Raw genomic sequence first — 23,919 nt, 5'->3', positions numbered from 1 at the left:
GTAGGAAAAAATGTCAGACAAAAATTGTAAATTACTACATTCGATCCTTTTTATAAACGTGTAGAAATACACTATACTTGTTACTTATAAAAAAGCCAGAGATAGTAATTAAGAATATTTTTATAAAAAATAATAATTAACACAAGTAAGAATTTGAAATAAATTTTATAAAAAGGACAAACAATATATGCATACATGTATGTACTTGTGTGCACTTAAAAAATAAAATCATAAGTATTTTTATTTTAACTTTGACTTTTAAAATATGAAGAGTAGTCATGTAATCATTAACTATCTAGGTATATATAGTTATATGATTTATATTTATTTCTCTTATTCTTTCATACAACATTCTAACATGATACAATAATATATGTATGATTAAATGGTTTTTAAAACAATTATTATAAAAGTTAAAATTCATCAAACAAGGAAGTATGTTATTATATGTAGTTGAAAAAATATTACACTATGAGAATATTGTAATTAAATTATTTTTGAAAAGGAAAAATATATTTACACCACCTTATTTTTTTTATAAATCAAATTATATATATATATATATATATATATATATATATATATATATATTATCTATATTTATATTTATGTATCTCGTTTATTCCGCATTCAACCACGTGACAAAACACAAGAAATGTTGTTACGATCATGGTACCCGCCCCAATCTCCTAGCTAGCCTTTAATATTAAAAACAAGAAATAACAAATAGTATAATTGATATACTATTTGTTATTTCTACACAATATATATTAGTGTGATAGGAGAAAATTATTTTCATGTTTTTAAAATTGGATTAGTTATTGAATCGATTAAAATACTTGTTGAAAGTTTATTGGTTTAATTATAGTTGAGCTATATACGATCGAATTTCTGATAATAATAATAATAATAATAATAATAATAATAATAATAATAATAATAATAATAATAATATCATCGTAACTTTAAAACACTAAAATTTAAAATAAAATGTCATTTTATAGATTTTTAACATTTAAAATATTAATAAAAGTTCAAATAAAAGATATGTAATTCTATAGTATAATGGTCCAATTTTTTAGATTAAACCATCATTCTCACACTAATACTTATGTAAACACCCTATATCAAAGATCCAAAAACACATATCAAGAAGGGCTTAATCCTAGTTAGTTATACTTGTAACTTATAACAAAAATACATCAAAAGTTATTTACAACCATTATGTTTTTGCCTTTAATTAATACTTACATTTGACTGGTGATCATTGGTAAGCTTTTAAGCCGTCGTGTTCACCGTACGTGCATATTACTCGAATGTCTCTAAAATTTATCAGGCCATTAATTGGAGCCACGATTAACCTTTTTCTTTCTTTCTTTCTTTCTTTTTAAAATTAAATTAAGGAACGGAAGTCCATGGTAGACACGTGTGTATATAAAAATATCATTCCAGCAAGGTTGTATATTAATAAACCCTCGAATTCTAAAAGACTAAAATACAATATTGACGCTTGTATTAAAAGAAATATATAGTGTACCATCTGTAACTCTTACGTGACAAGTACTAATTTGGGAGAACGTATACGAAATCATCATTTCCAAAGCCTATTGTATATATTATGTACCAGAAACAAACGTTAGCATTGCAACTTTCTTTCATTTCAATCCAAAATTGTGAAAGGAAAAGTGGGGCATACAATACAAGAGAAAAGTGTATAGAGGATGAGAATGAAATCTCTGAAAGATTCCGTATATATTATTCACTTCAATTCAATATATCAATACGACAGAGAGAATAAGAATATGTAAGCAATTGTACAAATGAATGTCTCGAACTATTTCAAGTCATCACTGAAACCCTGTCCCATACATCTGGGACTGTTTCGGGTGACATCGACAACAATTGAGAGTTGATGTAGTTTTCAATTTGTCTCTCCCTTTTGTCCATTCTTACTCTTACTCAATCATGTTGCTGCTTACAGTTTTATATATGCCTTTCTTCCAACCATGTAAATCATGCATAGCGTTAAGTTTACGTAACAGCTTGATTAAGATTTAAAAAAGAAAAACATAGAATAAATACCTATCAATAAAGTGAATTTAAAAAATTCTTTAAAAACCCGTTTTGCATTTTAAATTGAGCAAGGGATTAGAGTTTGATCCTAGATAAAGTCCTATTAATTTCAATAGTCATGTTTGGAATTTTTTCTATTATTAGAATCATTTACCTCTTTGCTACAAATTTGAAATTTTATTACTTTTGAACTTGAGAGCATATCTTATTTTACTTTTGTGCTTCTTGTAACAGTTAAGAAACTTCACCCCATTATTAACCAATATGTCATTAGTTTAAGAGAAATTAAATTCAAATTCCTTAACTAAGATCTTGAGTTCAAATTTTTTTTTAAAAATATATACAATTTAGATGAGAGATTTCATTAAAGATAGTTAATACTTCACACCTATAACATGATAACCTAAAAATACTTCACCATTTTTAAATATGTATTTTTATTCTTTTTTAATAATTTTAGATTTTAATTGTTTATAATTTTTCATATTAGAATTTTTCCGTCAAATCTTAACTTTATAAAACAGAATTCAATTTTATTTTCTTATAAAAATCATTTGTTTATATTTAACCTCAACTATTTATTCTCTTGTCTCAAAAAAAAAAACTATTTATGCTCTTAAAATGTAGTTCTTGAAATATAAACTACTTAATAATTGTAACAAAAATAAATTACTTAATGGTTCGTTCTATATATATATAATTTCATAAAATCACATAATGCTTTTGATTCAGCTTGGTATATAGACTGATTTATTCTACCCGTACTGGATCGATGGAGAGGCGCACACGTCTAAAATTATCATAATAATAAATTACTATTGTTATCACCATCACTTTCTTGTGAACCGTACATAAATAATTTTAGAACAAACATTTATATAATTAAAATAATAATGAATTGCAAGCCTTTCAAAAAAAAAATTAAGACTTATATTTTCAGTCATCTTTTTCATACTCTTGAAATGATGCTCCTTTAGGTGCAGCTGGTGGATACATCATAGCCATCATTATTGGTGGAACGAAAGTCATTGTTATAAGAAGGGACTGACCAATAATATATTATCATCATGAGAATGAAAAGTGATCTCCGAGGAGGTATTGAAGGGCCACCATCAAGAACTAGTAAATACTAAATTTCATTGAAAATATATAAAACTATTATTTCAAAGTAATATATATGTGGCATTTATAAGTAGTTTTATTTTCAGATGTTAGATCCTACATACAAATAGAATTTGAATTGAACTTAGAAATTTAATTCTAGATCAGTTCCATTTGTGTATATAAAATTCTACACTCCAATTCCCATTGTGTTCCAAACATATGCTCTAGTTGTATCTATGTTTCTTGTATTTTTCAATCAATAAAATTGGCACCAAGTAAAAAAAAAGTGAGTGAGAGGGGACACAATTTTATAAACCCCCTTTCTCTTTTTGCTCATGCTAATATGCGTTTTCTTTTTTCATGCTAAAATGGGTAAGGTATGTAGGAAAGGAAGCTCAAGTTTTCATAATATGCAATTGGTTTTCACAATGTGTAAGGCATAGTCACAAACTGGCTCTGTGGCAAAGGTATGCAATTCCCTTTAAGGGGAAAGAGCGTATAGGTTGAAAAGAACAATTCATTGTGCCTCGGAGTTTAGATACTGTTATTTTGAAGTCTCCCAATCTGGTCACTAGCAATTCAATGACTTAAAAAATAAAATGCCCCTCATAAAGTCTAGTGTAGTCTTAGCCTAGAAAAGAAAAAAGATCGATTTGAGTCGTTATGGACCTGATCAACAAACAGCACTTTTATGTACGCAATATAATAACTTCGAGGCAAAAGCTTAGCAGCCACAATATTATGTGAGATTAACAACATAAAGTTGATGGTGCACACACCACTGTTATGGTCAAAAAGCTTCAATTCCCCTTTTACACCTTTTTTTGAACCCCGCTTTATTCGGTAATGAGAAATGGCATGTAATTATTTAAATCATTGGATGGAGGATCAAATCAGGAAAAAGCTTTTCGTATCTTCATATATATTTTGATGTCTTTAATATATTGATCTATACTATAGTATATAATTACAAAAACAAGTTCAATTAACTATTTTGATTCTTGAATCTTAAACTTATAATAATTTAGTCTTTGAAATTTTTTTATTAGTCTTGCATATTGTAAAAATTGTACAATTAATCACGTCATCAATTTAATTTTATTAGGATTTTTTTATTAAATTGTAATGTTTGAAAATCAACATTAAGTTATATTTTTTAAAATTAATTTGATATTAATTAAGTTCTACTATATAACATAATAATTGAAACTCTCGAAATCAATTATTGATTTACATATTTAGGAACCTAAAATAGTCATTTATTCATTATATATATATATATATATATATATATATATATATATATATATATATATATGAGAATTGTTAACATTCATACACATATTTTTTAATAAGAATACATTAACAAGTTATATATCAGTACGAATAAATTAACAAGTTACATTGTTGATGTAGTTAAAAAGAACCTTTGATCATTATTTGCTAATACACTCATACTAAAATATAAGTCTGTATGATAACAATTAACAAATCCCATAAAGTATTTGTTAACGTAGGCATATTTATTTTTAATAAGTATGTTAATAAGTTACATCATCCTTAGTATATTTTAAGATAATTTATACTTAATAAATTATCAACCAACCCACACTATGTTATAGTAAATCCTTGTATATATCTGCCTTCTCTCTCTAATATCTATCATAGACAACACGCATGCACAATATTTACGCGCATAAAATCAAAGAATGGGCACAAAGGGGGACAGAGGAAGGTTTATGGTGTGCATAGAATTGAGTGCTAATACCCGAAAGATCACTACATGCACATTATATTTTGGAGGGTATGCATGTATGAGAGAATAAGGTGTGAGTTGGGGGAGCATGGGAAAACGCCAAAGGGAATGAAGCCAATGTTCAGCTCCCACTAAGCTCTGAGGTACTGTTGTAGGCATGAAGAAACAAAAAACTTTCAAGAGAAGAGAAGAGAAGAGAAGGCTAGGCGTGCCCGACACCAACCCCTCCCTCTCCTTATTGTGGCTCGACTTTTCAAGTTCTCTCCCAACATAGATTCTCTTTGCAGTGCCTAAACCCATCACTTCTCTCAACAGATATAGGACTAGATTCTACTTTCACACTTTTTGCTCCTATCGTCATCTTTAACCAACGTGCTACTACTAACTACTACATTTCTTCAGGGCAAAGATTTATTTATTTTTCCCCTCTTATTCACCGCTTACACTGCAATTAATTTCAATTCATATCAGTCAATTACAAGAAAAAAAATTTACTGTTAAGTTTATCTTTAATTAAAAAAAAAATTCAACTCAATATTTTATTTAAAAGAAATCAACCTTCTTCTTGTGAGTTTTCAAATTGGTGTGAGTGTTGTTTGCTTTTGTTAAACATTTGTATATGTCTTCAGGGTTTCGAGATCATTTGTTTGAAAAAAGCTGATGTGATCTCAAATTCAAATTTTAGATTTGTAACTATGTTATTAATTAAATACTTTGAGGAGAATTTCATCGTCTATATTAATTTTATCTACCTTGAACAATATTATCTTTAGGAAAAAATACCTATGATTTAAACCATAAAAAATATTGATCCCTTAAATAAATTTTAATTTCTAGCGTTTGGATGAAAAATATCTCAATTCACAAAAAAGAACATTTGTATATGAATTAGAGTGTTCTTTGTATTTCTTATAATTATTTTCTTTTCTTGTAAAAAAGAAAAAGAAGAAGAAGAAAACCATCCTTGTCATTTAAACCAACTAGTAGGGTTGTTGATGAAGGGGGAAATATTTGAATATGCATAATATGAATCATGCTTTCTACTTTCTGATTTGCATGGAAAATTTAACAAACCAGAGATGATATTGAATTTAATGATACAAGCTTTTTTGTCACCTTTAAAAAGACTCCACTTCCACTCTTAGTGTCATCATTGCAGCTGAGTTGGTGGGCATGCATGGGTTGCTTTAACACCCTTTCATATATATGGAACTTTGTTTATTCTTTTTTGGTAGGAATGAAGGAAGGAATGTCACTTTGCTTGATCTTCTAAATTTCCTCTTTCTTTATTCATTCTCACCACTTTCTCACACTTTGACTGTGAGAGTAGTGGGAAATTTTAAGGTTGGTTGGTTAACTTTGGTGTTAATTAATTTCCATCGATAATGCTTATTGCTTAATTAACAACACGTATAATTGAGTAATTACATTGCCACGTGCATTAATTTTAAGCCACATTAATTGTGGGTAGTTAATGCTAAAAAGAAGAGTAAACAGCAATCATGGTTTCAGTGATTGTTCGTAATTAAATCTGCTATGTCTGTCTCCGAACGTACGTTTTTTGCAGTGCTTAATACATCGACACAACAGTGACGATGACAACTGTTATTGTTGTCGTCGTCTATTCGAATGGATGGGCACGGTGGGTTCTAGATTCTCTTTTTCCTATAGTTGAATAATAGAGGATAGATAGTCATGTATAAAAATAATTAATTAAACATGTGATTTTTTTTAATTTAATAGTTAGTAAGTTTTAAAATAAATTGTGATAGGATTTTATGTGATAAAATTTGTGTCTACCTCTTTTAAGATGGCATTCTATCTAGGCAAGAATGTGTGTTTTCATCATTTTGATGTTATTTAGGAGAAAAGAAACTGCAATTCTGAACTCATGTAAGCCAACTCCTCCTGAGATTAGATCAACCTAACTACAGCGATTCAATCAATACACATACTTAATTTTGTAACCATAATATTTCACCTCTTTCTCATATATATCAGATGTTAATTAATTAATTCAAGTCATATATGTTATGCTTGAAGGCTCGCTTAAGTGGGGAAATGAAAGGGAACTTACTGATAGATAAGAAATTTTTATTTTTTTTTATATAGAAAATATAACCTCAATTCTACTTGTCTACTTGTGTTAATAATAAAGATAAGTTATCAAAAAGGGCAAGATAGATAATGATCATTATTAGACTTAGTTTCTGATGCATTTCTCATGCATGTTGCTATCTTATGACACATGATTAACAGTGCATATTTAATTTTGTAAACATTTAATTATAAATAAACCTTGCCCCCATATATAGTACTTGGGACCTTAAAAGATAATTAGTCAGAGTGTAAAGGATTAATTTAACTTAAAAAAAAAAATGCAATTGAAACATGGAATCCAACTCCTATAAAGTAAATCATTACTCTAAAAAAGAAAAATGAAACATATTAATTATTAATACAAATAAAGAATTAATTTTAACCAATTCATATTTTTGTCTATATGCAAATAATATATCAACTATTAAATTTTTTTTTAATAATTGTTAAAATTTTGTATTTTTATGTGACTAAAAGCAATTCGATTGTAATCAATGTAAAGTAATGTAACTTTTTTTCTATTTTGATTACTGAAATTTAGGGAGAAGACATGACGTTCCAATTCAAGATAAGAAAAATCTCTGAACATAAGAGCATTTGACTGAAGTAATTACATCTACCTTAATTACCTCAAACACCCACTCAACTAACCTCTTTAAGTTTGTAATGTAATCTTTTGTACACAAGTTAAAACAAAACATAAAATATTGCTGAAAGGGAAAACAAAAGCACTTCCATGAAGAAAGAGAAAAATGAAATTGTAGATACATGTTGAGTATTTCTTCCCTTGTTTTTTTTTTTCTTTATCATTATCCTTATTTTTCTCTCGTATCCCGTGGTGAGGGTGAAGCCAATGGTTCGATCCACTGTAGACCTCACAACAAGGCATGATCTTTTTCTGGGCTTTTAGTTTGGAGAGGCGATAAAATTTCGGCTTTGGGCCTCAGCTTTTGACACCCATTAAGATGACACTTTTTTGGGTGTGCTGCTTTGGGTCGTGACACCCCCTGAACATCGACCATCATATTCCGGAAATGTTTTTGTAAGTTTTGTTCAGAAACTTCACATCATGGGTCGTATCATTTGTCAAACATCGATCATAGGGTAATTTTGCTTGATGTGATATATGGACTGCTTTCTCCCAGTAATGTTGAAAAGTTACCGTGAAAATCAAGGTATATTGGATTAAAGGTAATATTTTATCAATTATGTTATTCATAAAAAAAAACTTATAACCATTTTTGTAATATTATATATTTTCCTATCACATTAATGTTGTATTTTTTTTTATCTTTTTGTTATAAAACAAACTATATAATCAAGTAATACATGAAAAAACAAATTGCTGTACATGTTATAACATATTCTATCATTAATTAAAGAGGAAAAAAAGATTTTTAATGTGAAAATGATTATCCTCTCTCTTACAATTAGGGTTTCACAAATTTGATAAAATTGTTTAATAAGAATTTTTTTGTAATAATGTCACATGAAAACAGAAACCTTTTAACAAGTATTATATACGTACGTAACTCAACTTATTACATGTCATCTAAAACAAAAACTTATTTAAAATTTCATTGACTAGTTAAATGTTATAATTAAACTAATTTAATATTCCTAGTTAATATATTTAACAATATTCAAAGAGTTTATTCTAAACAAAATTTTATTTTACAAATATTAATTAAAATAAAAGGCAAAACATTTTATTAAGCAAAGAAGTCCTTATTTGCAAAAGTAATATAATTTATCATAGAATAACAATATATGAACATCTTTCTACATATTACAAAACACCCTATTAGCATTAATCATTTCTCTTCCTATCGTATTATATTATATTACTAATGATAGCTACACCACTCTATCTTTTTATCTCTTTATTTCTCTGGAGTCAAGTGGAGGATAATGTTCACCCATCATTTTCCTTTATCTTATTTATTATGCACAATAAGCGAGAAAATGAATTATATACATTTAGACTTTTATTTTATAAAGACTTGCATGTTTCTCAAACCAGAATTGTTGTTTAGTAGATATTTTTCATTTGTGAAATGTAAAAACTTGCACGTTGAATAAACAGTGGTAAGAGTTTTTCACCAAAGCGAAAGTGCAATCAATCATATTGCTTGTACCATAAGAATTAAAATATATTTGTTTCATATTTCTAACATTTTTATTTTAAAACATAATAAATAAATCTTATTTATTTATTTTTGCAAGTCTTTCTAGTATATAAATCAACCTTTTTAAAAACTAAAAATTCGTTTAAAAAGTTTAATGACTACTAAACGCCTAAATTAGTTAGAAACTATCGTAATTTAACTAGTTGAGTTGAATCTTCAGAATGTAATTAAACTAAAATTTGCTACCAACTTTATAATCATTGCTTAGAAAGTATATAGTACCCCATTATACATTTACTTTATCCTCGTGAACCCAAAGCTGCTATTGTTAGTTTGAGGTTTTCCAACATTACTTACTCTCTTGCGAGTGAGAGAACTTTCTTTTCAGGACCTCGTTTTCCTTCCTCAGTTTCATGATTTTCTGCTTAAGTGTTTCCACATGCCAATTTGAGGTCATTTCCTGCTGCTGGTCAACCAATTTTGCTTTACAAATCAACACTGCAGGGTACACAAAAAAAAAAAAAGCTTCCCACTTGTTTTTAGGTAACATGTATAAGACCAAAATGCTCAAAATATAACAATAAATAAACTGGTTTTGGGAAGGAATAGAGACATGACATGGGAATAAAATCAGAGTCTTACATTCCTTTTCCAGATTTTGGATTTTTCTGTTCAAATCATTTTTCTCTTCCTGCTCAACCGCAAGACATACCCTCAAGTCCTGAACCTCAGAATTATCTGTCAGATAATAATGAGCAAAAGCAAACAAAACTTCAGACCATTTGACCTACATATGGATATATCACAACCCTTGAGGCAAAGTAAATCCATGCATTTAGTGGTAAACAAAGTGCCTCACATTTTAATTCAACTTCATCATGGATTTGGTCCAACCTCATTGCTAGAACCTGCATATGACTTTTATGTGCTGCTAAATCTCCATGGAGTTGGTTTACGGTTGCTTCATATGTTGCTTTCTCGTGTACAGATTCCCTGACATAAGGTCAGCCCCATGACCATCAATAGAACAAAACTTCAGTTCAGTGATTGACATATTTTTCCGAGTAAAAAATTAAATTAGTGCTTCAAAGTTCATACTAGTCCCTGAACGATGAAAATTAAACCTAAAGTCCCTAAATGTGCATTTCTTCAGTCAAATTAACCCCCATGTCAATGATGTCATGAATCTCAGAATCTCCATGAATAATTTGATTAAGACAATTAAACATGTTTGTTTTCTCATTCGCAGGATCTAAAATGCTAGTTTGCTTTACAACTTCTCCATTTGAAGTCAAAATTTTCTCTCATTCGTGCAGTCAGCAAATCAGAATCAATGGATGAAGATCAAATCATCCATATTTTATTTGGATAAATTGGACTTAAAACATGTATACGAAATTTGAGTCATTTGATCTTCTTCTAACAATTGCAATTTGTTTATTGCATGAGATTTCAACATGGAAACACTTTCTAAATGCATATATAGATACCATATATGTAATTTTCATCCTTCAAAGACTAATAAATCTTTCAAAAATAAATCTAACTATTTACTCAAATGTTAACTGAATCATCAATACTCACTTAACTTGAGCTTCTAAACACACAATTTTTTGTTCATATTCTCGCTTAAGCAATTCCACATCCTTCCTATGTCCCTGCTCAAAAACCATAACATATCATCCACACCGCATTGGTAATATTCTCTTTCGTAATCAAATCAAATCTCACAGCAGAAATATTCAAAATCCTGAAAGCAACTCACGTGTTCTTTAAGCAAAACTTCATTGTTCGCTCTTTCCAATTCTTCTTTCAAATTCAGGCATTTTGTACGATAGTCAAGCTGCACGTCACACCATCAGTTAATTTTAAATTTAAAATAAAAGACAAAAGTTAGATAGATCATAGAGAGTTGCTTAAGTAATTTTCACACTGTACTCAAGTTAGAATTCAAATTTCACTTGCATTAATCTTTAATGTAAACCGTTATCGCACAGAGATAAAACTCTAATTCTGATTAGAAAATAATACTAAAAACATATAAAGAACTATATCTAAATTTAAATTGCGGTCACAATTAAGGTCTCAAAATTTCGTAATCGAAGTACCTGATCCGCAAGATTCTTCAAGGACTCCGAGTACAGTTTTGTCAAACTGTCATTTTCTGCAACCAAATTCAGCTACAAAAAATACGGCACGCGAAAATTTTAATTTGTGTATTGTAGTATAACGAACCTCTTTTGAGGGCGTTGCTAGAGATTTGGAGCGATTCACGCATCTTAAACTCTGCGTTGTAGTTGGATTGCAGCAACTGCATCTCCGAAATGCCGCTCTTCGCATCCTGAGCAAAAATTAACGCAAAATTGAAAAAACGAACAAAGAAAAAATCAATATGTTAGGGTTAAGCGTTGATGATTATTGAACATTGATAATAATAATAGCAAGAGTTTGCATCGAATTCGAATAATACCTCGTAGATCTGATCGAACGCGGAGAGTAGTGACTCCATTTCTTCGTCACTGGTTGCCGCCATTTTTGTTATTGTTGTTGTTTTCTTCACAAATTCAAATTATCTTAACGCTTTTTCCAATTGCCAATGAGTAATATTGGTATTGGGGCAGAAGTGGGCTTTGGCCCAATTCTCTTCCTCACCTTAGGTCTACTTGATGTCACAACCAAAAAAGAAAAACTTGATGCTAGTGTAAAATAGTAAAATACAACTTGAATATTACTTTTTTTAATTGTTGCATATTTTAAATATTATTGTAAAAAATTTAATTATAAATAAAAATCTGAATAAAATTTTGTCACATTGAATAAAGAATATCTTAGGAGAAAATGTTATTTAAATTAGTCTATTCATTAAAAAATTTACATACTTCAAACTTCATCAATGAGTTAATATCAAGTACATTAAGTCTACAAAATTTTATGTAACCTGATAAAAAAAAAAACAAAGACAAATGTATCATCATTAATTGCAGTGTTTGCAGCTTAAATAACATAGGGAAGTTTTTGAAGGAGAAGAAAAGTACTGATTTTTTTTTATGAGAAGCAGTTTAGGGTGAGGGAAAGCTTTCTTTATTTCAAACGGCAAATCACTGTACATGGATAGGGAACCCATATTTAAACCTATGTCATGCAGTTATAATGGTAAGCTAAGATTAGACAACTTCCATTTGCATGTAATGAATCAAAATACAGTAAGGTAGGAAAATAGGGGAATATCATGATACTTTCTAAATAAATTGAGTTCAGGGAGTAGTGGTTTAGCTTTCCCTTTTCTCTCTTTTCCATTGGCCTTTTCCATTCTCTCAACCTAAGCATAGCTTTAAAATACATATCACTAACGAAAGGGAAGACAAGGATCGAATTTGGAACTCAAGTGGAAGGTGAGACTGTCTTCACTTATCTACAGCACAAGCAGAAGCATTATTGACCAAATATATTAAAAGCACAACGAACTAAGATTTAAATGATCGCAAACTAAGATTTTCTTTTGGGTCAAAATCACAATTCTGTTTGAACTAGGAATTTCTACAGTAGGATGGAATAAATATTTCCATAGGGCCTCATTTAAAGAAAATCAAGTATGTACCATTTGATCCAATCACCTGTTGATCAAATAAGACCAAATATATTAGAAGCACAACGAACAATTTAAATGATCTCAAACTAAGATTTTCTTTTGGGTCAAAATCACAATTCTGTTTGAACTAGAAATTTCTACAGTACGATGGAATAAATACTTCCAGAGTCCAGACTGGAACTTTTCCAATATATAAAGATCGAACGTAGGGCTTCATTTAAAGAAAATCATGTACCATTTGATCCAATCACCCGTTGATCAAATAAGATATTTAGTTTCCATGTTCGTGGAATGATACAATTTACAGACTCTGACAGTCACTAACAAATCAATGAGTGTTTAGCACGATATTAAAGCATAATTGCAAGAGGAATACAGAATAGTAATAAACAAAAAGATGTAAAAAAATACTGAATTAATACTATTAAAGTGAACAACACAGATATAACATGCATCGTGCCATGTGTGTACGTGTAACAGCGAAGCAATAGTAGCATTGTCATCTAGACTGCCATAGGATTTGTTCATCAATCTTGCTCATCTTCTCATCATCAAGGCGTTTCCAAGTCATGATTCTCTGCACGTCCATCCAGGACTTCTTTCCCTTCTGAAGTTCAGCAAGTATAATCCTTGCTCTTCTTGGCCACCCTGCTTTCCCATAGCCATGGTATCCGAAGCCACCACCATAACAAAACCATATGCCATCCAAGTTTCCACAAAAGTCATTGGTGTGGTCGTGGCCTATGAACACAGCCTTCACATCTCCCATGGAGACAAAGGCCTGCAAGACCCCCGAGTTCACTCGCGAACAAGCCACAGCCTCTTGAAACTGCCCTATGATCTCTTTGTAGAACAGATGTGGAATTTCTGGGATTGGGATGTGAAAAAATGCAAGTGCTGGGGGTTTCATTGTGGAAATAGCATCGGTAGGGTGAAGAGGATCCCGCTTTTGTCCCTGTTAGTGTGTGACCTGCAAGATGTTAATGGGGTCTACATCTGGGAAAGCTCCCTCAAGGGAAAAGAAAGGCCGTGTCCTATGAATGACAGAAGTGCATGATTGCATAAGAAATGAATAATACTGTTCTGATAAAAGGACTAACATTTTTCTCACAGCATTCAACCTTTTTTAGGTTAAGTGTTGATTAATTTTAAGGAGTTAGGTTACGAGGATACAGGGTGAAACTAAAAGCCAAAACAGAAGTGGGAAAAATATTAAACTTATTGTAACCAATACTGTCTGCCCTGCCCCAATATATTCATTTCTCTAATAGTTATTACAATTTCTAGTCAAACACAGTTGGCTATTGAAAGACTCAGTTGATGTTCATTACTAAAGAGCTAAAACCATAGAAAGAAGAGTTATGTCACTCCTGAGCATGCTATAGTATGATTTCATACATTTATGAACCTTGGTGTGAAGCACATCAAAAGTTATTTCAAGACAGAAATTGCTTCCTTATCTGACATGCCTGAGTTATTTTCTAACTTTCCTAAGGCCGACTATCATTTTTTCCACCTACTGTCTGATAGTGCATGTGTACTATACATAATACTTTGCCCACATGTCACTTTGTTCTATTCCTGTTGGGCAACTTTTCTGCAATGCAATGAAATAAATACTATATAGCAAAGCTAAAACTTATCATGATACACAATATTCTGTCACACTTCCCATAGAAAATATACTTGTAGAAAAAGTATAAAATCACTACCAAGAAAAGGAGAAAATTATGAAGATTGTATTTGTTTGTAGAAAATAACTCTGAAATATAAGTCAATGAAAACAATCACGGGTAAGAAGCATGTCAAAATTGAAGTATATGACAATAAGTAGATAACCCTTAGTCTCTTCATATTTTATAATCATCAAAAACATTAGTTTCATGTTTAGCAACTCTTAAATGTATGGTAAGTGAGCACAATTCTTAAATGAAGATAAGTTTGTTGTTACCTGGAATTCATGAGAAACACGACGAAGCCAATTAAGTTGAGACTCCTTGATCCATCCATAAGTTCGAATTCCCTGATAAACAGACCTATCTCCACTATCAAGAAAGAAAAGATTCAAAACAGTGCTGTTTGCCAGCATGGACCCTGGGGCACCATACACTCTTAGGTTATAATTCCCAAAGCCATCAATTTTAGTCATCACACCACCTTTAGAAGGATTAATGAGATCATCATCCGATGGATTGATTTGTGAGACTGAATAATCCATAAGAGAGATTAAAGACATTAACTCTTCACGATCCATAGTTGATTCTTGGTCATGGTTTCCCAACACTGCTGCCCAAGGAAGTCCTGATTCCATAACAGGGCCAAAGGCTCTAAACAGAGACTCTGCAGCATCGGGTGAACTTGATCCGAAAATATTATCTCCTAATTGCAAGAACTGAATCCATGTTAATTAGGCAGTAAGCACGTGAAGAAAAAAAATCAACACAACACACACTCACTGGAAATAGTTCAGTATTAATAAAACAAAATGTCCTGTTGAGTACCATATGGCAACTAACAAAAGAACAACAAAAGGCTCATCCCTCTAGGTAAAGAGGTACAACATGAAGACTTCCTAAGAGATCACCCATCTTAATATTATTCTCGTCCAACCATGCTTATTTTTTTAAGTACATGAATCACATGATGTCATTCGGCTTGGTTAGAAACCAAACTTTTGCTTGAATGATCCACGATAGATATATAGACAAGTTTTACGTAGGCTGTTGAGAGTCTAATACAGCCCTTCTCCTTTATCCAAGCTTGGGACTGACTATGATGCTATATGGCAAGTTGGCAACTAAGCATTAAAAATAAAAAAACAACCTATGGAGCCAGCACGGTTTAGTTCAGCCATCTAAGATATTGAATGGAGATAAGGTAATCATTGATTCATTTCCACATAGAAGAAGGAAGGAGGGAGATTTATTTTCAGTCAGACTGCTTAAATCCTGCTGTTGCTGAACACATTTAGAAAGAGAAGCCTGTAGCCCTGTACAGAAATGACTAAACCCGAAGTAATCAAATATTTAAATCAAACATCAATGTCTATAAATCCTATGGTTTGTCAAGGGAGTCTAACTCAATTGGTTGAGCAGGGTGCATGAATTACTGTAAACCCCCTGATCCTGTCTCCGATTCCTACCGATAAAAAAAAATCTTATGATTTGAAATATATCCTAAGCTAAAGCCTAGAACCTAGAACCTATTTCTAGACTATATCATCATATGGTCATGTTTCAGATAGTCCAAATCAATATCAATAAAAAAAACAAAGATTCCATGGTTCTCAATAAGAATACTATCATCCCAGTGAACAAAAATAATTCACCAAAACAAACAACTACTACTCCGGTAGTTCTCTGAACAAACATTAGCCAAATAGGTAAACATTTTTATATAGACAATACGCACCAGATTACCGTTACAAATACAAGCTATCAAATAAAAAATTATTACACGTGCAATATAGCCGTAACATTTTTCACACCTTTTTTTTTTGTCTTAACCTCCTGTTCATCAGGGAAGAGAAAGGGACACTGAGTCAGAGCAAGAATTGTTTAAGATATATTTACGCTACCTTTTTTATTTTTGGTTAGAAAGCAAATTAATACTACTATGCTACTTTAACCGTCGATGTAAAAAAACGGGGGGGATTAATTAATGAAGTACCAGTAAAGGCAAGAAAATCAGGATTCTCTGCTAGAATGATACGCTTTAAAAAACGAGTGGTGTTAAGATCGGAACAAAACTCGAACTCGGAGGCCAACACGTCCCTGCACCGTGTCACGCTAGTTCCAGTGCCGTAGTGCATATCAGCCACCTGCCACGTGAACATGGAAGGATTTTCAAAGAGTTCAAAAATGAAAGCAAATGAAGAGAGAGAGAGAGAGAGAGACCTGGAGGATCTTGAAGGTACCGTCGGAACGGAACCGGAGGGGGAGGTCGGGGTTCTTCTTGACGCGCACCGTTTGGTTGGCGAAGAAGAGCTTGTGGCAGAAATGGTTCTGCGTGAGGTGGAGAATTGCGAGGAGGAAAGTGATGTAGAGGAGAGAGTGTTTCCAGTTTTGTGAATCCATTGGAGGTCACAGCAGATCGGAGCTCATTGGTCGTTAATTAGCAATTAACAACTCCAACAACTGTCTACTGTGGATGTGCTCTCAACGTGGGCCTCGCTTCTAGATCTGCTGCATGGGTTTGGGTTGGCTGTTACTAATCCCACCCACCCCCAAATTCCAGTTTTTCACTCCATACTTTTCCAAAGACTTAGGGATGTAATGAGAGTTTTTTTAATAAGAAATTTTCAATAATTATAATTTATATTTCCATGAAAAAAATAACTCAACCAAACACATTGGAATATAAAAAATAATCTCAATCAATTGTAATAGTTAACCAAACATATTTTTTAATAATATCCGAGAATAACATTCTCATGTTATATTCATAGGAAAAAATATTCTCAAGATTAAAAAATTACCTGTGAAAAAAAAAATATTCTCAAAACTAAAATATTCTCTAAGGGGTGTTTGTTTCGCAGTTTGAAATTACATTCCTCATGGGAATTTAACATTTCCATAATTGTTGTAAGTTTCAAAAAATTGTTTTCATGCATAACTCATTCTCAAGAATCTATATTACACATGTTTTTTCCTTCTTTTTATTCTCTTGTAAAAGGATGGGAATCAAAATTATTTTCTAAAATAACTTCTCACTTTTCTCTTATTCTATCTTATTTATTTATTTGTTATTTTTGTTTTTAAATTAAAAACTAAAAATATTCCTAGAAATGATAAATATTTAACAAACATTTTTGATAAAAATATTTCAAGGAATGATAAATATTTAACAAACATCTTTCCCTCATTCACTCGAAACCCTACACCCCATTCTTTTCCCTTTTAGACTTTCCAGCTTCCCACGATAATGTCACCGCCTTATTAACTAAGACAATTTTTTTGCAACCATGTCGTAGAAGGGACTTCATAAAAAATAATAATTTTAGTAGTGCTTCCAACTTCCCACACTCCCCCAATTTCCTTTCATTTCTTTTTTCCCTCACCCTGTCTAGTTAGTTTTCTCAATTCGTTTTTGTTGACTAGTCACCACCAACACGACTTCATTGTCACCACTCACCAGAGTAGTCATCATTAGTTTGTGTTTAAAAAAAACATTTAGATTTCACAAAAACATGACCTTGTTGTGTTAGGACATTCCTTTGATTAAAAATTGTTTTCTTCCTTCTAAATATCTTCTAACACCTTATTTTTAAGTATCTTCTGATATCTAATAAATGATAGAATCTTAAGCAAGTTCATCAAAACTACATCAATTTTGCAAGTTAAACAAAAAATTATAATACATAATTTATTGCACTTAAAAATGTCACAATTCAATCTCTAATTCATTTTAGAAAACACATTCAATTTAAACTTAAAAAGGTTTTATAAAATTGAGATTCATCCATGGGACAATACATAATTTATTACATAACTGTGTAGATCAACATTTCTAAAGCTTTTTTATTGTTTGTTTTAAAAAAAATGTTTAAAAAATTTGGAATATATCTATTTGTCTTTAAAACATTATTTTATTGAATATATAATAACAAAGACTTATTACATGGTGAAGTGGACTACATGATCACATGACATCATTTTACTCAGTTAAAGACCAAAGATGTTATTTATCAAGAAATCACTTTAATCTTTTCGAATGTCCGTTTTGGTTTTGGTCACATTCTCTTTTTCTTCCTGAACTAAAACCTATATATCCACATCCACTCTTCTCATTGATGTCACGTAAGACAATTTATCCACTTTAGATTTGGTTGTTTATCTTCACCAATCTCGATCTGTCAATTGCTTTTCATAATTAGGTTTGGATTTGGTTCCTTTTGAAACTCTCATTTCAAGTTTGGCTGCTATTATGGCTTTTATTTCATGTTTACCACTTTTGTTTACTATTATCCATGTCTCATTTCAGATTTGGCTTAGGTACTTCTTTGATCAATTGATGCATCATTTGTTGTTCATTGTTGATTGTTCATTTTTCACAGGTAATTGGATTACTGTTTATTCTTCTTTAATTTATCTAGTTCATCATAAAATTTTCTATATTATGCTCTCAATAATTATATCATAATTTTACTTCTATTTTATTGATGTTTTTTCCTTTAATTTTCTGGTACATACTTAGTTCTTCAAATGTTTCTCTTATATTAAAATATGCTAAGATTTCCTTCCTCTAACTATGGTTTTGGTACAAACTTAGTTCTTCAGACTGTAATTTGTATTGTTTCCTGACATAGTTCTGAGTGATTTTCTGAAGTTGCAATCCGTTGATCCCAAGTCTCTACAAAATAAGAAAACTAGTGCCTTGTCAGTACTAAACTATAATTTTCCATTCTCATCTCAAGTACACATTTTTAATAAGAAAACGACAGACACTTAAATTTGTTTGGGGCAATATTCGATTCTATTTTATTGCCAATTATTTATTTCTATTGTATGTCGTGTTGAGGACATTCTCCAATTTTCTGTTCTTTGTCCCAACTCCCAACTTAAAAGCCTTGCCATGAAGAATCAATCCCTTGGACTGTCACATATGCCTTTTACTACAACATGAATCATGATGTATTTTTAGTCTTTCTTGCATTGCTAGTTAGTTGAGGTTCTTTTTTGTCTATATAAAGTTCCTAGATATACAACAGGATTTAGGCTTTTGCATATAATGATTAGGCATTGGATCTTCATTATTTTTCCGTGAATTCAGTTTTGATTGAGCAAAAGACTGAGGCAGGATTCCACTTACCATGAAATTGTTGAGGTGCTCAATGTTAATGTTTCCATTGTAAGGCTTGTTTCTGAAAAGAGCATAGCACCAATTTCATTGGACAAAGTCGTACTTGGATTTTGTTTCCTTTAACTCACTTTTTTTTTGTTGATATGGCAGCACATGAGGCACCTGAGGGGTGGCAAGCTTGGGTTTTTGCCCAACATGATACTGTATTTGATTGGGAGCTACAAGTATTAAGAGATCACTATGTATTAATTAAAGGGTACCTGCTGTCCAATAGGGCTTGGCTTTGCTTTTCACGCACTTTCACCAATTTAGAATTTATTCATTTAAATTGTTACTAAACATTCAATGCAGTTTTCTATTTTTTCATGTAAGTTTTAGTTGAATCATGCATTCTTGTATGAAAGAAAAGCAATCCAGGGGTCTGTGACCTTTTCCTCCTCAACTTTTGTTAACCTCTTGCTTCTATATATTATAGAGCCCTCACTGTTATATATTCTATTTCCATAATCAAGGGATATAGAACCAAAAGTCACCATTAAAATTGTAAATGATTGAATAAGTTCTTTTTTTTTTTCATTTTTTGATCTTATACATCTTAAGCTTTCCTCTAGTTTAGGACTATAATTTGAGTCTGGTTTTATTCAACTTTATATTTGAATAAATAATAAATAATTTAAATTTTAAAGACATTGGTCTATTGCCAAAATTTTAGTTCCAACCACAGGAAGGGAAACGTAGGAGCTACATTTGGAACTTTAGATTATTATCTCCATGTATTTGAGATTGGAGATAATCTAATTCCAGAAGTGGTGAGTCCTCCTTGATAAAATGACTGGTGTTAAAATCTATTGCTGACATGCATGCTTCTATGATATTGTACATTATGCATTAGTATTTACCAGGTATGCTGCAAAAGAAAGATTGCTTATGTAATTATGTTTGCCTTATGTAATTCTGAAGCTTATGTATCATTGGTGTTACATTGTAAAATTTGACAGTTCGTGGGGAATGATTTTTCATTACTTTTTCCTTTATCTTCAGGTGAAGTACGCTACTTATCTTTATTTTTGGAATTGTTACCTTCAAAGGTATAGGTTCCTTATTTTCCTTGTTTTAATTCAAAATTGCTCTAATTACAGTTAAATGTGGAAGGAGAGAAATGACACAAGTGTGTTAATGCAATGGAGAAAGATGAAAATGACATCTTGGGGGTCTTTGGAGAGAACGTGTCATGTGTCCTGTCCTAAGGTGTTGTTGTTCCCTTTCTTCTCATCTCTTTCTTTCTCTCGTGCTTGTATTTTCACTTTTTACCTATATATTTAAACTAACTGTAATATATACATTATTATTATTTTATGTTTTTATTTGGAATGCTAGGAAGAGTTCAAAGCTTAGTGACCAGAGCTCTTAGGTATTTTTTAAGTTGTGTTACTTTGATAAGAAATTGATAAGTTCTTATAGTTCTGTGCAATCACTACCCAGAATTTTAATTAAATGCTGTCTTGTAGCAGCTATACTTTTGCTAGACTTATTAATAGCCTATTTTGCTTATTCCTTCCATAATAGTGTACTTTCATTGAGATTAGTGCTTGCAGTTACCTGTTGGGCTCACTCTTTTAGGTTGGAGATGTTGTGGTTGTTGGTATAGATCTTCTACTGTTTTCCAAAACTTTACCTTCTGATTCATGTTGCTTTCTACCTATGTCTCCAAATTCTTAGTGATTTCAAATTTATTTTCTCTAAGATTTTAGAAGCAGGAAAAACCATACTTTGTCAGCAATGTTGCTGAAATTTTCTGACTATTCTCTACTGATGCAGGAGGGACAAATTTTGTGAGTGCTTTGTCTGCAATATTCTCCTTGTTTTAAGTTATATCTCAAATGTAATTTAAATTCAAGGATTTTTTATTTTTTGTTATGAATGGATGACTACTTTTTATATGGGTAATTAAATACATATGTATAATATATTTATTTAAGTTATTACTTTATTAATGAATTTTTTTTAATTATTTATGATTTTTTTAAATTTGTATATAATATTTAAACGAATTAAAATATTTTTCATGATTTAGGTATAGGCTATAGTGACACACAATACATGTTGGGATATGTTAACAAGTCTATTGACTCTATTCTCATAATTTCTAAAAATGTAGACATAGGCTATAATAACACACCAGTTATGTTGTTGAATCTCTCTCAAAATTCACATTAAAATTGAGTGTGAGTATATGTCAAATAGGCATATACCTACATATATTATATCTATAATGATACTTTTTGTGTATTAATATAGGTGATTTTCTTTGTAATGACAATAATACTTACACATTTTTTTCTCGAACCGAGATTACTTGCAGTCAAGATCTATTGGTTATTTTTTTCTTTAATTTTATAAAAATTGAGTATTAATATTTTAGTTTTATTCTCACACTACTTAAAAAAAATGTTTTTAACATCATCATTTTAACATTTATTTTTACAAAATTAATGTTAAAAAAAAACGCAATGACATATTTATAAATAAGTTAAGTTCGTTAAAATTAATTTCTAGAAAATCAATATTGCTAGAAGTATGTTAACATCGATTTCCACGAAACAGATGTTGCTAGCAGTCTCATAACATCAATTTTCAGAAAATTGATATTGTAAATATACAATGAATATCCGTTTTCTAATAATGAATGTGAAATGATAAGTTAACAATGATTTTTACTCAAAACCGATGTTGAACCTAGACTAAAAACCTCCTGCGCCATTGCTCACAAAACCCTCATTCTCTTACTCTCACTCTAGTACTCATTCACTGCACACTCTCTTCCTCTCCGCTGCGTCGCCACCTCTCCGTCTCCGCTCGTGTAGTAGTGGTTGGCCTCGAGTCCCTCATTGCCAATCTCTTTCTCTTACGTTGAACCAAGTATGAACATTACCCTGGTTGTTCTGTGATTCGTTCTTTATGGCTGCTATAGCATGGCCTGCGTTAGCGCAGCCCCTGTCCAACTAAGTTGAGGTTATATTTTGCATAGTTTGCTTGATGGATTTTATTGTGCTTTGTTTGTTCATTTGTGTATTGTGGCATTTTATTAATGGTTTCTAAAAGGCGTGGTGACTTGAATTTAGGGTCCAGAGAGATGAGCTTGGACATTCTGCCATATTATGCATTTGTCTTTCTTTGATTAAATACAGAGAAAGCAAGTTGCATCTCCTTTTGCCTTGGCCTATATTATATTTCTTATATATACCAAAACCTTTCTTTGATAGTATTTTTATCTAATCACTTCATGTTTTATTAAATAATTAGTTACATAAAATGAAATGAATTTTAGAGGGGACTGTTAGCACTCGATCCCCAATTAGGAAATTTCTACGTTAGGGAAAAAAGAAGGGCATGAGGAATCAAGTGGGCAAGCTCCTACTTAGCTCTTTATTAGGCCTTGCTACTTGATAGTATACCTTGTTAGTAAAAGTGTAAAATAGTTAAAATTAGTTAATTGGTTACTGGTTAGGTTGCCATAAATAGAGGCAAGGGCATATAAAGGGAGTTAGTTGGTCAATAAGTTTTGCGTGGGAGAGACCAGGCTCTTGAATTCATGGAGACTTCTATTGCAAGACATTCTTGCTATTCTTCATTTTGGGTTCCCCTATTCTAGTAGGAGAAGGATATTCAATAAATTCCCCTTTCTTTATTCTTGTTAATCTATACGTTTTGAAACAACATCTATCAAGGACTTGTTTTTATCATGTTATATATTAAAACTAAAAGTGCATAATAAACTGTTGTTCTAATAACATGAAATATCTAAGTATTAAACATAATAATTTTCAGGAAATCAGAGATTTAGAGGGATATGATTGACATGGATTGTTGCAGTCAAGGCAAAAATTTTGTTAATAAGTGACATGTATTTCGATTGTTTATGTTGAAGGTTCTCTTCTTTCTTATCGAACAATCTGTTTGGGGTTCTTGGTGAACACTGGCATGATGTTTTATGTTACAACACCATCTCGAAATATATTATAAAGGTTTTTAATTTGACAGAAAGTAGGAATGAATGATTTTTATTAGGGAAGTTTATACAATTACTTGTTGTATAGACTGTATTCATATAAATTTTGTTAGAGGCCTTTTTTGTATACAAAATCTTGCATTGGATTCACCAAAAATAAATCTTTCATTGAAGAAGAATATTATTGGGAGATTGATTGATTTTTATTGTTTGAGAAATTAGTTTTAGCATGATATATTAGCTGTAATTCTACTTTTTAAAATCCTTGAAAATCTTATCGCTAGCCTTTAGGGTTTTGAAAGATGAATATCTATCACTCTTCAAGCATCAAATATAGGTGGATGTGTAATAAGTAGTA

The 23,919-nt window shown here is 30.9% G+C and overlaps 2 protein-coding genes across 4 annotated transcripts; both read right to left on the bottom strand.

Moving 5' to 3' along the window:
- Positions 1 to 9,336: 9,336 nt before the first annotated feature.
- Positions 9,337 to 11,813, bottom strand: LOC100819050 (protein At-4/1). 2 transcript variants are annotated; one of them, XM_003533694.5, is made up of 8 exons: positions 11,633 to 11,803; positions 11,398 to 11,503; positions 11,271 to 11,326; positions 10,928 to 11,005; positions 10,747 to 10,820; positions 10,022 to 10,155; positions 9,805 to 9,900; positions 9,337 to 9,660 (listed from the first exon to the last, which is right to left on the bottom strand). In XM_003533694.5, exons 1-8 carry the CDS (start codon positions 11,693 to 11,695, stop codon positions 9,512 to 9,514), a joined length of 756 nt encoding a protein of 251 aa, XP_003533742.1. In that variant the 5' UTR covers positions 11,696 to 11,803; the 3' UTR covers positions 9,337 to 9,511. The 2 variants fall into 2 exon arrangements, with proteins under 2 accessions (XP_003533742.1, XP_040861330.1); XM_041005396.1 differs by having other exon boundaries at positions 9,372 to 9,900; positions 11,633 to 11,813.
- Positions 11,814 to 12,988: 1,175 nt separating this feature from the next.
- LOC100818515 (probable inactive purple acid phosphatase 28) lies at positions 12,989 to 16,900 on the bottom strand. 2 transcript variants are annotated; one of them, XM_006586934.4, is made up of 4 exons: positions 16,648 to 16,900; positions 16,421 to 16,571; positions 14,703 to 15,127; positions 12,989 to 13,706 (listed from the first exon to the last, which is right to left on the bottom strand). In XM_006586934.4, the coding sequence occupies exons 1-4, from the start codon at positions 16,825 to 16,827 to the stop codon at positions 13,251 to 13,253; spliced, it is 1,212 nt and encodes a 403-aa protein (XP_006586997.1). In that variant the 5' UTR covers positions 16,828 to 16,900; the 3' UTR covers positions 12,989 to 13,250. The 2 variants fall into 2 exon arrangements, with proteins under 2 accessions (XP_006586997.1, XP_003533741.1); XM_003533693.5 differs by having other exon boundaries at positions 14,703 to 15,130; positions 16,648 to 16,896.
- Positions 16,901 to 23,919: the final 7,019 nt, after the last annotated feature.

The sequence above is a fragment of the Glycine max genome, chromosome 9, assembly GCF_000004515.6.
Source record: "Glycine max cultivar Williams 82 chromosome 9, Glycine_max_v4.0, whole genome shotgun sequence".
Lineage (NCBI taxonomy): Eukaryota > Viridiplantae > Streptophyta > Magnoliopsida > Fabales > Fabaceae > Glycine > Glycine max.
The sequence above is the reverse complement of the archived record's forward strand: the minus strand, read 5'-3'. Positions and strand labels throughout refer to the sequence as shown.

Coding starts and splice junctions, on each gene's coding strand:
- LOC100819050 (XM_041005396.1), bottom strand. CDS start 11,695: ATGGCGGCAACCAGTGACGAAGAAATGGAGTCACTACTCTCCGCGTTC. Junction 10,821..10,927: donor AAGTTTTGCTTAAAGAACAC/GTGAGTTGCTTT, acceptor GTTTTTGAGCAG/GGACATAGGAAGGATGTGGA. Junction 9,901..10,021: donor TGATGAAGTTGAATTAAAAT/GTGAGGCACTTT, acceptor ATTATCTGACAG/ATAATTCTGAGGTTCAGGAC.
- LOC100818515 (XM_003533693.5), bottom strand. CDS start 16,827: ATGGATTCACAAAACTGGAAACACTCTCTCCTCTACATCACTTTCCTC. Junction 16,572..16,647: donor GTACCTTCAAGATCCTCCAG/GTCTCTCTCTCT, acceptor TTCACGTGGCAG/GTGGCTGATATGCACTACGG. Junction 13,707..14,702: donor GTGTTTCTCATGAATTCCAG/GTAACAACAAAC, acceptor ACACACTAACAG/GGACAAAAGCGGGATCCTCT.